This window comes from Fusarium coffeatum (genome assembly GCF_003316985.1).
Source record: "Fusarium coffeatum strain FIESC_28 chromosome Unknown BRIP53273_contig_11, whole genome shotgun sequence".
Taxonomy (NCBI): Eukaryota; Fungi; Ascomycota; class Sordariomycetes; order Hypocreales; family Nectriaceae; genus Fusarium; species Fusarium coffeatum.
In genome coordinates, this window is record NW_022157810.1 from 32,768 (window position 1) to 48,102 (window position 15,335).

The 15,335-nt window shown below is 48.6% G+C and overlaps 6 protein-coding genes across 6 annotated transcripts; 4 read left to right on the forward strand and 2 right to left on the reverse strand.

Annotated features, from left to right (window-relative positions):
• Positions 1 to 177: 177 nt before the first annotated feature.
• Positions 178 to 1,827, forward strand: FIESC28_00471 (uncharacterized protein; the record flags this gene model as incomplete). Its single annotated transcript, XM_031154622.1, has 4 exons — positions 178 to 192; positions 247 to 337; positions 407 to 776; positions 828 to 1,827. The coding sequence occupies 4 exons, from the start codon at positions 178 to 180 to the stop codon at positions 1,825 to 1,827; spliced, it is 1,476 nt and encodes a 491-aa protein (XP_031021279.1).
• A 378-nt stretch (positions 1,828 to 2,205) lies between these two features.
• Positions 2,206 to 3,645, reverse strand: FIESC28_00472 (uncharacterized protein; the record flags this gene model as incomplete). Its single annotated transcript, XM_031154623.1, has 3 exons — positions 2,206 to 2,337; positions 2,394 to 3,095; positions 3,151 to 3,645. The coding sequence occupies 3 exons, from the start codon at positions 3,643 to 3,645 to the stop codon at positions 2,206 to 2,208; spliced, it is 1,329 nt and encodes a 442-aa protein (XP_031021280.1).
• Positions 3,646 to 4,402: 757 nt separating this feature from the next.
• Positions 4,403 to 5,918, forward strand: FIESC28_00473 (uncharacterized protein; the record flags this gene model as incomplete). Its single annotated transcript, XM_031154624.1, has 3 exons — positions 4,403 to 4,592; positions 4,646 to 5,075; positions 5,123 to 5,918. 3 exons carry the CDS (start codon positions 4,403 to 4,405, stop codon positions 5,916 to 5,918), a joined length of 1,416 nt encoding a protein of 471 aa, XP_031021281.1.
• A 663-nt stretch (positions 5,919 to 6,581) lies between these two features.
• Positions 6,582 to 9,369, forward strand: FIESC28_00474 (uncharacterized protein; the record flags this gene model as incomplete). The annotated part of the gene is made up of 2 exons (XM_031154625.1): positions 6,582 to 6,612; positions 7,058 to 9,369. 2 exons carry the CDS (start codon positions 6,582 to 6,584, stop codon positions 9,367 to 9,369), a joined length of 2,343 nt encoding a protein of 780 aa, XP_031021282.1.
• Positions 9,370 to 10,883: 1,514 nt separating this feature from the next.
• On the forward strand, positions 10,884 to 12,077 carry FIESC28_00475 (uncharacterized protein; the record flags this gene model as incomplete). Its single annotated transcript, XM_031154626.1, has 1 exon — positions 10,884 to 12,077. The coding sequence occupies one exon, from the start codon at positions 10,884 to 10,886 to the stop codon at positions 12,075 to 12,077; it is 1,194 nt and encodes a 397-aa protein (XP_031021283.1).
• A 1,098-nt stretch (positions 12,078 to 13,175) lies between these two features.
• Positions 13,176 to 15,032, reverse strand: FIESC28_00476 (uncharacterized protein; the record flags this gene model as incomplete). Its single annotated transcript, XM_031154627.1, has 1 exon — positions 13,176 to 15,032. The coding sequence occupies one exon, from the start codon at positions 15,030 to 15,032 to the stop codon at positions 13,176 to 13,178; it is 1,857 nt and encodes a 618-aa protein (XP_031021284.1).
• Positions 15,033 to 15,335: the final 303 nt, after the last annotated feature.

Sequence of the window (15,335 nt, forward strand, 5' to 3'; positions counted from 1 at the left end):
CAACAGCTTTCGGAACCGATAAGATTATCATCATGGGCTGCTTGGTCATGAGATAAGTTCTGTAGATGGATATACGAATGGGTTGTTCCAATTTGATACAAGGAAGTGTTTAATTACTCTCATGTCTCGTAACTGTTTATCGAATCTCCAAGACCAAGACTGCAGAGCACATCCGGAATGGCGCCACCACAGGTAATTACAGCTACCGGTGATAGAGTATACATGGATAATATTAATTGGAAAAAGCTTCGAGACCCGTCTTTGCTCAAGTCTGGAGTATGTTACGTGGATGGATCTTGGATTACAGCTCAATCTGGCAATGTATTTGATGTTCACGGTACGTTCGTTCCCTTCCAGAGCAGGAAACAATACAACGGTCAAGCATCTAACACACACAATGCGATAGATCCTGCCAACGATACAAAGATCGCCCAATGTCCAGACTTTGATCAAGAAGATACAACAATTGCCATTAACGCAGCCTACGCGGCGCTGCCAGAGTACAGTCGGCTTTCTGGTAGACAGCGATCTAAACTTCTGCGCAAGTGGTACGATCTCGTTATTGCAAATAGCCATGATCTTGGGGTACTTATTACTTGGGAGAACGGAAAACCAATTGCTGAAGGTAATGGGGAAGTGCAGTTTGCTGCCTCTTTGATCGAATGGTTCAGCGAAGAAGCACCGAGGATCTACGGCGATTCCATTCCCTCTTCATGTGGAAAGAAGCATATTGTTACTTACAGAGAGCCCATTGGGGTTTGCGCGCTGGTCACTCCGTAAGTAAATATGTATGGATCGTGGAGAAGTTCTAACATGCTATGCAACAGATGGAACTTTCCTGCGGCCATGGTAACGAGAAAGGCCGGAGCCGCACTCGCAGCAGGATGTACAGTCGTCTGCAAGGTAGCAGCTGAAACACCTTTCACAGCGCTCGCTTTGGCCGAGCTTGCCAATAGAGCTGGGTTTCCCAAGGGAGTCTTTAACGTCATCACCGCATCCACTGAGAATACCCCAGCAGTCGGAAAGATCCTCACTACTCACCCCATCATCAAGAAGGTCTCCTTCACCGGCTCAACTCGAGTGGGAAAGCTTCTTGCAGAGCAAAGCGCCTCCACGTTGAAGAAACTCTCCCTTGAATTAGGCGGCAATGCGCCATTCATTGTTTTTGACAGCGCCGACTTGGACGCTGCTATTGCTGGTGCTGTAGTCTGCAAATTTCGTGGATCGGGTCAGACGTGCGTCTGCGCAAACCGTTTCTTCATCCACGCCAAAGTCTACGACAAGTTTGTGAGTCGGCTGACTGAGATAATGCAATCGACCTTCAAGGTTGGCAGTGGCTTTGACAAGGGAACAACACACGGCCCCCTCATCCACCAAGGTTCCGTATCTCGCTTGGATGAATGGATCTCAGAGGCCAAGTTTAAAGGTGCTTCTATCACTGGAGGTGGTAAGATGGATGGTCCAGGATCATTCTATCAACCAACACTCATCACCGGAGCGACGCCAGACATGCGTATCGCACAGGAAGAGCTCTTTGGACCTGTCGCTGTTATCTTTTCCTTTGAGTCAGAGAACGATCTGGTGGAAAGGGTCAACTCGGTCAGTGTAGGCTTGGCGGGTTATATCTGGTCAACAGACAGTCGCTGCATACAACGAGTGTCGGAAAGACTGGAACTGGGCATGATTGGAGTGAACACACCCATCGTTGCTGATGCAGCGAGTCCGTTTGGTGGCATCAAGGAATCGGGATACGGGCTGGAGGGGTCCAAGTATGGCGTACAGGAGTATACCGTATTGAAGACGATGACTTATAGTAAATCTGACTAGAGGGAAGTTTCGAATCAAGTCAGTTCGGCTAGAAATAAATTAGTTGTACACTTCCATACTGTTGTTCCCTCAAATAAAAGTCACAGACAAGGCACAGAGACATCTACAAGCGTCGCTCATCTATACTACACAGCCTTGGCCCATCCTGGCGGTGGTTGACCTCTAAAATCAGGGACGGAGGGAGGTAGAGAGAAGCTCAGGGTGGGTAGTGAAAGTCACAACACAAGTTATATTCAACACACACAAGGTAGAACTCACAACAGTATTCCGGGACTAACGAAGGGGGTTTCGATCAGATTTTGGCAACATCCTCAATTGATAATATATATACAAACGTCTATTTGGGTACGACTCCGATTTCCATAACAACAACACTGCCTAGGAATCCATCTCCATCGTAGGCAACTCCTTGAGTGCCTCTGCGATGATCGAAATGCCCTTTCGTAGATCGGCCTCTGAAATGACCAGAGGAGGTGCAAATCGAATGATGACTCGCTGAGTGGGCTTCGTCTGTGAATCAACATGTTAGCTAGATTAAGTAAAGAATAGAACAAAGGTATCCATACCAGTAGACCCTTTCGGCCTAGAAGAATACACAAATCCCTTGCTGTCCTACCACCCGCAGCCTCTTCATCGATCACAACAGCATTAAGCAAGCCTTTACCACGGATTGTTTTGAGGATGGGTGAGTTAATTGCCGCCAGACCCTCACGGAAAATACGGCCAAGCTTCTCAGCCTTGTTCACCAGATCCTCCTCTTCCATGACTTCAAGTGCACGAATCGACACAGCACAGCCGAGCGGGTTGCCACCGTACGTTGAGCCATGAGTGCCTGGTTCCATGACAGACATAATTTCTGTGCTTGTCAAGACACAGCTCATGGGGTAAAGTCCTCCTGATAAGGCCTTGCCCAACGTCACCATATCGGGCTTGATATTGGCCCACTCCGAGCAAAGCATGCGGCCTGTTCGTCCGATGCCGGCTTGGATTTCGTCGCAGATGAACAGGACGTTATGTTGCTTGCAGAGGGCAGCCACTTGTGAAAGGTAGTCCTCATCGGGAACTATGATGCCCGCCTCGCCTTGGATAGGCTCACAAATAAAGGCTGCAGCCTTGGAACCGTACTTTTCCAGGACAGCTTCCAAATCGGCGATATTGCTGTAGCGGATTGGCATTCCCGTGTCTGGGTTGTACGAGGTAACGTTGGGGAGAAGAGGTCCGTAATTATCGCTCGAGTTAGGGTCGGTTGAGAGGGTGATTGGAATCGTCTGTCGCAAACCATTAGCTTTGGATCTTAGCGATCACCTTGAAAGTGGCACTTACAGAACGCCCATGAAAATTACCCTGTGCACCGAAAACCCACGCCTCATCCTTCTGTACCTTCTTTGTCTTATAAGCCCACTTACGAGCAATCTTGACCGCTGTCTCGACAGCCTCAGCGCCCGTACACATAGGAAGGACTTTCTCATAGCCAAAGGTATCAGTGACCTTCTCAGCCCACTTGGGCAGGACATCGCTGTAAAAGGCTCGAGAGCATATGGTGAGACGAGAAGCCTGTTCTGCCAAGGTCTTGACTAGAGCAGGATGACAATGTCCCTGGTTGACGACGCTGTAGGCGGACAGAAAGTCGAGATACTGTCGACCTTCGGGATCCCAAACATGGGCACCTTCTGCGCGGGCGAAGACAGTGGGAATGGGTGCGTAGATGTCGGCTATTCGTTCGCTTTCTAGCTTGATTGCACTGCTGGTTGATGAAGCATGGAAGCGTGACTTGGAGGTAGGAGAAGATGCAAGCAACTCTTCAGCGTGAGGTGCCATTTTGGGTAGAGTATAGTAAGGCAATAAGAAGTTGAACTGTAGTGGCAGATTTTTGATGTCTTGTTGAGAAGGGAATCTACCTACAACATAACTTTTGGGGGGTTCTGTTTATAGTCGTATGGGTGGCCAAACGAGACCACCAGCTGTAAATACACCGCATCTCCATCGAAAAAGAATCTCTTTCGCAGTATAACAGTGCCTAACTTGACATTTGAAGCGATGCATAACCAACCGGCGTTGGTTGGAAACGGCCAAATTCTTTTCGGTTCCGAAAGTACAGCGTAGCGTGGATAGGTAGTATCCATAGTGGTGTTGCGCTAATCTCCACAGCCCGCTCAACGCCTATCAAAGACGGGTCCGAAATCTTAACCCCCTCTAGACATCAAAGTCAAAGATATGGACAACGGCTCCGAAATCTTCATCCAATGGCTTTCCATCATTCACCTCGGTGAGTTACTATCTCAGGCCTAATCCCAACGTATGTTAGTGCCTAGGGATACGGCTCTCAAGATAAGCGATCCCCATGGGGTACGTTAGCCTACCTAGAATCGAGTGAGAGTCTAGATGCACGCAATCTACTGCACATGGATGGTATCTTAGCCTGTGTAGTGTCAATCACACCAAGTTATCTTGTCTAAGCCAGGACTTGGTATAATATATTACAGTTGGTCCGGGATGTTTTGTTTTATATAATTTGAGGACTTCCCAGTACCTTACCGTCATCCTTTCTACCCATCCATATCCGACTGTTAACAACATGGCCATCAATCAAGAGATGTTTTCTTCGGGCTCGGGTCCGGATGAGAAGAAGATAGGGTCGAATCAAGAGGATATCTTGTCCAACCACTCAACCGCGCATGAAGGCATTGCTGAGGTCTTCAGAGAAGGCCAGGATGTTAACTTTCGTACGGTCGGTTGGATATGGGCCTCGATCATCTTCCTCAAGAGTATGTCTCCCGTCCTCCTCTCCAGCAGGTCACTACTGACAATTTACCCCAAGTTATGTTTGCAACTGGAGTTCTATCCATTCCAGTAGCACTAGCTGCTCTCGGTGCATTCCCTGGCGCTGTCAATGTTGTCGGCTGGTGTGCTGTCAACACTTATGCTGCTGTCCTGATGGGAGACTTCCGTAACCGCCATTCAGGCTGCCACTCCGTCGCCGACATGGCCCAAGTCGTGGGCGGAAAGGTGCTACGTGAGGTTGTCGGAGGACTCTTCATCATCACCTGGGTCATCGTCGCAGGATCCGGTATGGTTGGTGCAGCGACAGCTCTGAATGCTGTTTCAACACATGCCCTTTGCACCAACTGGTTCCTTCTCATTGTCACGCTCGTCATCATAGGATTGGCCAGTATCCGCACTTTTGAGAATCTTGGGTGGTTGACTTGGATTGGTTTCGCAGCTACATTCGTAGCTGTCTTTATCGTCGTGTGAGTATGAGCACTCCTAGTGTACGGAAGATATCTAACCTTTCTAGTGTCGGCGTCACCAAGTTGGATCGTCCAGTAGCAGCGCCTCAGGAAGGGCCTTACGAACTCGGATACGTCGTCATCGCATCACCGACCTTTATCCAAGGAATCAACGCAGTGACGGCCATCTTTGTCTCCAGCGCCGGCTCTACTGCTTTCCTCCCCGTCATCTCCGAGATGAGAGACCCGAAACAATACAAGAAGTCTCTTTATGTGTGCATGACTATCGTCACCGCCTCGTATCTGACATTCTCCATGGTTGTATACCGCTGGTGCGGCACTTGGGTTGCATCCCCTTCCCTCAGCTCAGCAGGTCCACTACTGAAGAAGATCTCATACGGGATTGCATTCATCGGTTTGTTGGTGACTGGTGCACTGTATGTGCATATCGCAGCCAAGTATCTGTTTGTGCGCATCCTGCGAGACTCTTCCCACCTCCAGAGCAATACCTGGGTTCACTGGTCCATCTGGTTCGGCTGCACTGTCGGGCTCGGCGCGACTGCATTCGCCATCGCTGGAGGAGTGCCTATCTTCAATTTCCTGCTCAGTTTGGCTGCTTCTCTCGGGTTCGCTCCTCTAACAATCGTTCTCCCCTCGTATTTGTACATATACGACTATGCTGGCTACCGTCGGGGAACTGCTTTCCAGCAAGTTAAGTACTGGTTTCACTGGCTTCTTTTTCTTCTTGGCTGTTTTGTATCCGTCGGGGGGCTTTATGCCGTTATCTCTGCTATTCGCGAAGCATATGCTATGAAGACCATTGGTTCAGCATTTAGCTGTGCTGACAACAGCGGATCTGTATAAATGACAAGTGAAGGAATCGGGAGTGTTGTGTGCCAGAGTTTTTGTATTACAGTTTCGTCAAGATATTTTACTTTGAAGGGGGAGGCTTTGGTATCGATTAAATTAATGTAGCAGTCTTGAACCAAATATCGTTGCCCATCCACGTCAATGCAACCTACTGATGACGAGTGTCTTTTGTCAGCCCCTATCTGACTGGCTATGAGGAAATTATATAGCGGTTATAGCAGGGAGGGTACTTGTAACCCGCCGTGGTCCTGTTCCAGATTACTAGCAGCCCCACGTTAGGGCCCATTTAGGATGGATAAAACGTAAAATACAACCACTATAAGACTCGTCTTTTGTCAGCAACGGTTTATTCACTCAGTCACACCTTCGGACATATCCTTTTCCGGAAAGTTCATCCTAGCTTTCCCATTTTGCATTACGTAGAACATTGTTGGGTTAAGTAGCCTGGTTACAGGACCTGGAGTTAGTCTCCTGCTTGGACTATAGGGTAAGGAAACCGACCAAGTCATGATCGCGCCACTGTCCCTGGCCTGGCTGAAAGCTGCAATGAGCAATAAACACCCCTACTGCCTAATAAGCAAACAGAAAATGAATACTATGTACCTACCTACGCCGGGAAAATGCACTTCTATCCCATCTCTAACACCAACCCTCCAAATGTGGGTTCTGGCAGCGACGCCAAAGATTGGTATATCTTTATGGCCCCCAATCTGTCTTTCAGCCCTGGGAAAAGGATCGCGCTGCACCCACGGAGCCCTGCAAGATAGCCCTCAGCCCTGTAGAATAATCCATGCAGACCAGTCAACTGATGAAACGCCAGCCAGCATTGTCGACGACCAGCCGGCTCCCTCCATGTAAGCATCAGACTTATTAAATGACTCAACCTCGTCCTCGCAGTGAGCCATTCTGAGGGAGAAGCAAAAGTCCAAGCATGACTTCCACTAACAAAGAATGCTCTGTAGAGCGCAGGGACTGCATTCAAGTTCACGATCATTGCCCCGAGCAGCCCTATGTGGAGCTCGAAGTCCCGCAGGATGCAAAGAGAGTTACCGCAGTTACCTTTGGAGGAATATCTAGAGATCAAGGCAAGAACATCAACCTGCTTTCTAGAGCGAAGGACTAACTGCTTCAAGGCTGGGCGGATAACGCAGATGTGTCCTACACATGGTTCGACACCACCGTTATACGCCCAGAGAGTCGCGGTGATCTTCGCACGATTCTCGTTCACAACAACCGTCTAACCGAGCAAGAGCCAGAAGAATGGTCAGAAAGATGGGGAGTCTGGCTCGGACCCAGGAAACGGCTTTGGGTTGAAGCGCTGCGACCTGGGGACATCATACAGCTCATCCCAAGAGCTATGTATATGGCTTGGACAAACATCGTCGATGGAGGTAGCATCAGGATTGAGTACGAAGCGGCAGAGGTGCTCGAAGATCTTCATGCTCTTACCATCTCCTCCAATACCTCTCATTACTCCCAAATCTTGGACATCGAGCGTCAGGATATTCGACTATTGAACGTCAAACCAGGAGCCTTCGACGACCCGATCAGCGCTTCCTTCAGTACAGTCAGTCTCAAAGACGCTGAGGTGATGGGCATTGGGTTCCATGCTTTGTCATACTGTTGGGGTGATTTTAGCGAACGCGAAGAGGTCATACTGTCTCCGAACCAAGGTAAAGCTGATGACGGAGTGCCATTTAGTATTGGAAAGTCTGCCGCCCAGGCTCTTCGTCGTCTACGATCGGAAAAGACAACACTAGTGATCTGGGTCGATGCTGTGTGTATTAATCAGGATGACCTTGAAGAAAGAGCGCAACAAGTAACCTTGATGGCCCAGATCTACTCACTAGCCGCGATTGTACACATATGGCTGGGTGAAGATAACCCGGGCGTTGAAGCATGTCTCAAGCTTGTTCGCGATATCTGCAACTATAACAGCGAAGAATGCCAAGGTGCCGAAGCGTGCTCATGCCTCTGGACCAAGCATTCATCACCATTGGAAGAGATCAAAGAGTTTGCAAAAGAAGTCAAAAGGTCAGGCCGGAAAGTCTCTTTCAAAGGGATGATTGAAGTCTTTGAGATTCATCTGAAGACATGGTCGCGGGCGATCATCGACATGGCGGGCTGGTATGGAAACACACAGCTTTCATTCCTCATGAGTTCACTTTACGAGAACCCTTGGTTTTCTCGCGTATGGGTGATTCAAGAAGCACTGTCTGCCAGGTTTCCCTTGGTTCACTGCTCAGCGGAGAAAGTTCCATGGGAGGAGGTCGTCAAAGTAAGCAATTGGCTCCAACAACCCGACTACGCGACCCAAAACCCACATGTCGCCTCCCAGCAACATTCAATGGCTCCTATCTGGAAGACGTTGAAGCCCAAGGGAAGAACGACGGAGGTTCCAAATACACCCGTTGAGGTGCAGAATACAGACGAGCTATCGGGTATTCTGGAAGTCTTCCTTTCTGGTCTTGATCTAAAGGCTACAGATTCGAGAGACAAGCTGTTTGCATTGCTTACCTTTGCAGACGAGACGCACGATGTTTCACAGCTAGACGATTTGATGCGACCCAATTATGACAAGCCGAGGGAACGTGTCTTTGCGGACTTCACACGTTGGTGGATCCGTGAGCATAATTCTCTGGAGATTCTGTCTTGCATCCACTGTCAGCCAACACGAACTTGGGTCAAAACTGTCGGTCAAGTTACTGAAAGGTTACCAGCAAGTCGACCTACCTGGTCTGTCGACAGCAAGGGAAGCTCGAAATGGACACGAGCGAACCTGAGCGCGCTCTTTAACTTCAAAGCAAGTGGCGTCACAAAGCCAGACCTCAAACTTCTCGAGACGGATGACCCTCTGGTCCTTCGACTGTCAGGACTTCGCATTACCGAGATCAAGAAGATTAGCTGTGTACCCATCGAGCACATGTATCCTTACCAGAACGCATCTCAAAACCAAAAGGAGATATGTCAAGTTCTGCATCAAATCATTGATCCATGTGGCCTTACACCATTTTGGGCTCGAAGAAATACGGCAGGCGACATTCTACAAAAGAGTATTCAAGAATGCAACATGAAATACGGGGATCATATGAACTCCCACTGGGCCTATGCCGACCGGCCCGCCCTGCAAGTCCTCCAACCCAACGCCAAAGCTGAGGTGAACTACTACGAGACCAAGAAGTTGCCAAGTTGTATTGAGCCTTGTTTCTTTGTTACGACTTCTGGCTTGTTTGGATTGTGCCCTTGGATGGCTAAAGAAGGGGACGTCATTGTACTGCTTGATGGGGGGAACGTGCCATATCTACTGAGGCCGGCTGACAAGAAGGACGAGAAATTGAGATATGAGCTTGTAGGGGAGTGCTTTGTTAGCGGGATCATGCATGGCGAGATTTTGGATGCACTTCTGGACAATACGGATCATAAGCAGATTTTTAGTCTTGTTTGAGACTTCTTATTTTGAAAAGGAAATATCGATGATGAAGCATCGCCCCCTTATGGAGGGTAGCTCAGGCTCTCCTTAGGTTGGGCTGAGGTGATGCTCACCCTTAGCTCAGGCGACCTGCCTAAGCAACTAGGATTTCCTTCCTGCGTAAGCTTAGGGTGCTCGGAACCATCACCGTCTTACTCTACTCCTATACGCGTAGTGAAATTAGACCGAATTCCCTGATAGGCTTTACCCGGATGCTCATAATGATGCACAGAGTGAATGTGGTCGTGGGCAGTAAACGGAATGTCCACGAACCGAGATGGATGCAGCCCGACGCGACTTGTGGCCTACGCGAGAACAAGAGAGAACAAGGTCAAGCTTGTGATGCGAGAACTAGCATTGCGAGGGAAGAGAGTTTCAGACCTCAAAGTACTAAACAGATGAAGCGCTGCATAATCTTCCAAGAATTTTGGCAATATTTAACTGCCTTCAAGTGAAATTTTCAACCACTATAGTAATCCCCTGATATCTCCATGCATGTCCAATTCTTGGAGCCTGAAATCTGCCACGACTCATGCATAAGGTACTTGCTGTAGATATCACAACTACGCAATATTGACCGAGAAAGACTAGCATCTGTTCTCTCGAATCATATGCCGATATGTACTATCAGGGTTGAAGCTTGTTGGAGTTTAGGCATTGATTAGGCTTCAGTGACGACAAATTGAGTGAGAAATAGGACTTTATGGTCCCAGCATTGCATAGCTGCGTTAAGTCATGAAACAGGTTGCGATTGCTTGTTTTGCAGTTTTCAAAAGGCAGTAAAAGTCATCAAGGTAATCATCCAATGTTATCATGCCCTTTTCGGTTTCCCTGTTCAACATGCAATGGCGCATTCCGGAATCCGTATGCGTCAATCTCGCATCGACATCTGTCAGCAGGCATGTGAATAGCAATCAAAACTCGTAATTTCAAGCTGCGTCGTGCTCAAACGCTTGGCGACGTGGCGCATTTTCTCACGGGTGACAAACACGGCATATTCATTTGGATCATCTGAGCAAAACACGTTTGTGCTTTTGTCGACCAGGTGATTAGACGTCAGTTCAGCTTCGCAGTTGTGGCATTCACGATGACCATTAATCAAGCCAGGTACACATCTGTCAGACCGCTATACGCTTTTGCGCAACCTGCTTTGCTATTGTTGCAGAACCTATTTCAAGCCCCGTTGCAACGTGCGTTCAACCTCTATTAATTGATCAGAAGTACCCATGCTTGGGCTCTAGACTTCCACAATTGTGGAAGGGGCCATTTTTCTAATTGGCTAGTTTTAAAACATGGTGGCATTACCCGCTTAGTCGCATGCCAGTCAATCCTCTACTATTGGTTGGTGGTCGTCCTACCTTGTGCAGCCTATTATTGTATGGACACAGCTGTGCTGTGTCTTGGGAATCTCGTTCCGAGATAAGGCTGGCTGGAAAATACCTACTCATTTATAGGTCCAGCTGGAGAATTGATTTATTCATGCGCCGACCATGACTATGTCAATTCTTGCTGTTTCTGTAAAGCGGCTCAAGGGCTTCTTCAAAATGTTTCTTTGCGGTTGTTGCCCTTCATCTATGCCAATTCGGCAACCAAAGCCCTCTTCTCAGAACCAGAGCACTGTGCTGACACAGTCAACCGTCAGGAAATTACCGGAAACCCTGGATTCTCGGCACCTTGACCGTTCCTCAACCCTCTTAGGAGCTACCAGAGGAGTCAAACGGACCAGAACTGACCAATGCCGATCTTATGTTGGTAGTCAACCCGATGCACTATTACATGGCTGTGTCACACCCCTAACCCCGAAATATGGGGCCAAATATGAATCACCATCTTCAAGTGATCAGTCTGAAGGTGAAAGCATCGACCTTTGGGAACAACGCCAGTTCCCGACTGATGTGCTTGAGGATCAGAGACACAAGATAAAGACACAAGCACTCAAGCGCTTTAAGAAGTGGAGAGCAGAAACAAAATACGTTGCACCGCGGGAGGATAGACTGCCCCCTCGAAAAAGAGGCAAAAGATCATCTACTCGGTCAATTTACACACAGTCAGAAGATGAAGTTGATATCAGCGATGAGGAGCTGGTAGTGGTTTCTCAACCCGCTCGCACAAAGTTGTTCCTTCATCTTGCTTGCCCCTTTCAGATCTTCGCGCCAGAGGAATATCAAAAGTGTCTGCTCAAGGATGATCTACAATCTATTGAGGAACTAAATGAACACCTCTTTCGATGCCATTCACGCCCAATTCATTGTTTGATCTGCTACAAGACCTTCGACACGCTGATCCAACGTGATGACCACGTATTGAGCGAAACGTGCCAGAAGCGCGATGTAGGTCCTGAATACGGTCTCGATGAGAGCCAGAAGTCAAATCTGATTCGAGGAGACTCTTGGCACCTCGGTGAAAGGAGACGTTGGTATCGTCATTGGTCTGTCATTTTCCCTGGATCAAAGAACCCGCCTTCTCCGTATCTGGATCGAGGCCTGGGATTGAGTATCTCCATGATGCGGGATTTCTGGGAGTCACATGGGTCTCAATGTGTCTCTGATTGTCTTGAGCAAGAGGAGTTGACAGATGACCAGGGCGAGAGTGTTCAGCGTGTTTTGTATGAGCTGACACTCGAGGATTTACTGGGTGAGATGATACAAGAGGACGATGATCTTGTCTATCTGAACGAAGAGTAGGTCGGCATCTACTCGGGGTCTGCTAGTGACCTATTTAAGGATTTTGAAGGTCAGTCATCAAGTCGTACAGTTGTCTGCTAGTGACACATTTGGTGATAAAGACGCCCGCAATGCGTAGTTAATAAAACAACACTTTTGATCATACGAACTGTCGTAGGTCGACATAGAGAGCTCTATCAAGGAGGCTCATACTAGCCTATTTGTTTCGCAGTAAGCCTGAAATGTATTAACATGCCTTCTTGAAACCCACCATGCATCATGGACTCTTGAGACTTGTCCACAGGATATTCTTATACTGTTGTTTTCCACCTTCCCAGTCTCTTGCGAACCCAGATTTGAATCAGCCGAGCAGCTCAAGAGACTTACTGACATCTAACTGTTGAGTTGGAGAAGGCTCGTACAAGACCCTTTTGCTGATAGTGCTATCACCAAAGGCAGCGGCAAAGCAACTGTCGTTCTTACGCCCCATCTTACAAAAGCTGTTGTGATCGTTTCGTGGCTTGAGATTGAGAAGAGGGAAGGTTTGGTCTTTTGCTTCTAGTAATGGAGAGAGGGCCTAGGTGACATTCTTCTATAACCCAATAAATAAGTTGGCTTGCTAGTCGAGTGATCTTGCAGGAGGGTAACCCAATTTGTCGCCTAAGGCTCCGAAAGGGAAGTTGGGAATGGCTTCAATTTGGCCAATCGAAGAGGAAGGACCCTATGGGTCCAAGGGCACTGATGGCCGAAGGAAATAACTGACTGACCAGTGGCTGAAGAGAATCTTGCTAACGTGAAACATGCAGCACTCATCATAGAGATAGAAAACTGAAAGGCACTTCGAATCACCATGCTCATCAAATTGGCCTTCAACAGTAGATTTGGGTAATAAGACATGTTTTCTCATGAGAACTAAACCAAAGTTCAATCTAAACTCCAAACACCAATCTATCCTACGCTCGCTGTAGCTCTAAAGAAAAAGCAGACCGTTCTAGCCATTAAAACTCCCCAATATCATTTTTCCCATGCGACCATATGAGCATCAACTCATGAGGCATCAGTTATGCATTGCCAATTAATCATCAAACCATTACATGAGATCATAAACAATACCTCTGATTAGTCTTGACAACCATTATTGCTCCACCATGGAAAGCCATCGCTCGAGCCATTGTTCGTGGGGAAACCAATGGCTTCAAGAGAAGGAAAGCCAGACAAATCAGCGCCACTTTGGTTGGGCGCAGAGAATCCAGTACCATCGAAGTCGCCGTCATCGACGTCATAAAGGGAAGAGTTGTTTATGGCTTGAGACGCCGGCGAGGTCTCTGATGCTGCAGGTCCAGGCGCTGAGCGAAAAGGCACAGGAGGGCCTGTTTCAATATTCGCCGCCGGAGGTGACATCTGAGTGCTATGTTGAGAGGGCAGAGCGAAGGCTGGGGTATTAACAAAAGGAGCACCATAGTAAGGTTCCTGTGTCTGGGTATCGGTTTGGGGGGCTAGCGGGGTAACGGTTTGGGGAACGACACGAGGAGTGGGGGCAGACGGTGCGGGGGCAGAAGGGTTTTGGTACAGTTGATGTGATGGTGGATGGGCTTGGGGAGCGGCGAAAAAGGCAGAGGGGTCAAAGACAGTGGGAGCGACAGCACCATTGAATGGCTGCTGTGATATCTGCTGCGGGAACATTTGCCGTTCGGGCATCTGCCTCTGTGGGACCTCCAAACGGGTATCTGTGCTTGTCTGTGGTTCGGCCCCAGAAGACCCTGGGTAAAGTCCATTCAAGACATGGTTTACGGTCGCATCAATCACGTCTTCACTGAGAAAGAAGTGGGAAAGGCAATCTTGGAGAGCTCGGCGGATGATCTCTTCGCCCTGCGAGCGAGGAGCAAGTGTCTCAACTTCAACCTCCGGTAGAACAGTCGCTGTCTCAACCACAGCCTCTTGACCAGGAAGAGCAAAGTATGGTGATTTCGGGGGAGGTTTGTTTGGCAAACAAGCTTTCCACATAGCGTACCACTTAGGAATGTCGCCAGTTGCTTTGTTTCGCGCCTCAACCAGTCGCTCAAACTCTGCAGGTAGCAGCATCCCGGTCTGTTCGCTCGTCGCTGGCTGAGGTGTTTGACATGGCAAATGCTGTCGGAGATTGGCCTCAGCGGTAGTGCCAAAAAATTCCATGCGACATTTTGGGCAGTAGAAAGCGACTGCTTCCTCTGCTTTAGCATTGCCTACGAGTTCAACGTTGTCTGTAGGTTCAGCGTTGGCGTTGGTAGTCTTCTGCTTGACGTCTCGTAGCAGATGGCGTCGCCCAATGTGTTGGGAGACATCGCAGAGGCGTGTCAGTCGGACACTACTACAGCAATCGTAGCGTACCGGATCGAACTTGTGGAAGGGACATGCGAAAAACTGGGGGCCACTGTGCGGGGGTGGGACCGGGTACCTGTGGCCGTCCGGTGGTTGCTTTCCACCACTTCCTCCGCCGTTTGCCCCGCCGTTTTTCTTCCCGCCTCCGCCTCCGCCTCCGCCTCCGGTATTTCGGGATCCTCGACCTTGTTTCTGTTTCTTCTCTTCACGGCTTCCTTGATCGGGGTTGTCTGTATGGCGTTTCTGGCTGCATCCATGGGTTTTGTGGCCATCATTGCTGTCCAGGTCCAACTCCAATTTGATCCTCTGTGCAATTCTGTTGATGGACCTCCAAATAGCTGGTTCGGAGTCGACTGTCACCACTTGGTGATCCTCATCAATTATAGGGTAGCCGGTGTCGCTGTAAACAACCCCGCCATGACTAGAGTTGTCGCTGCTGTCCGACGGAGTCGAGGAGCTTCTTTTTGAGGCTAGATGAGTCTCCGAGTTATGCGAGGACTTTTGGTTGAAGAGATGCAATAGCCGTTTGGGTAACCTTCTGTGCGAGGCCGCTGATGCAAGGGATTCCCGGTGGGGGGGTTTGTGGCGGCGGAACTTTGCATAAAATGCGGTATACATGATACAATGAGCGATTGGTTTCAAGGAGAATGAGAGTGACTTAAAAGTTCAATATGTTCTTTGTATGTGAAACTGGAGATAAACAGAAGATAAAATGCGTATGTTGACTGGATGGGGGCAAAGGCTTTGTTAACAAGACGAATTGAATGGCTCCCTCCCGAAGCTCTAGAAGGAAAACATGACAATGCGAAAGCTGGCTTTCGAGTACTTATTAACAAGGCAATGTCTGCCTGCTACACAATTGAGTAATTGCGACAAGGCTGTTTTGTCGGTTGTAAAATAAATCAGGCTCTGCAGTACACG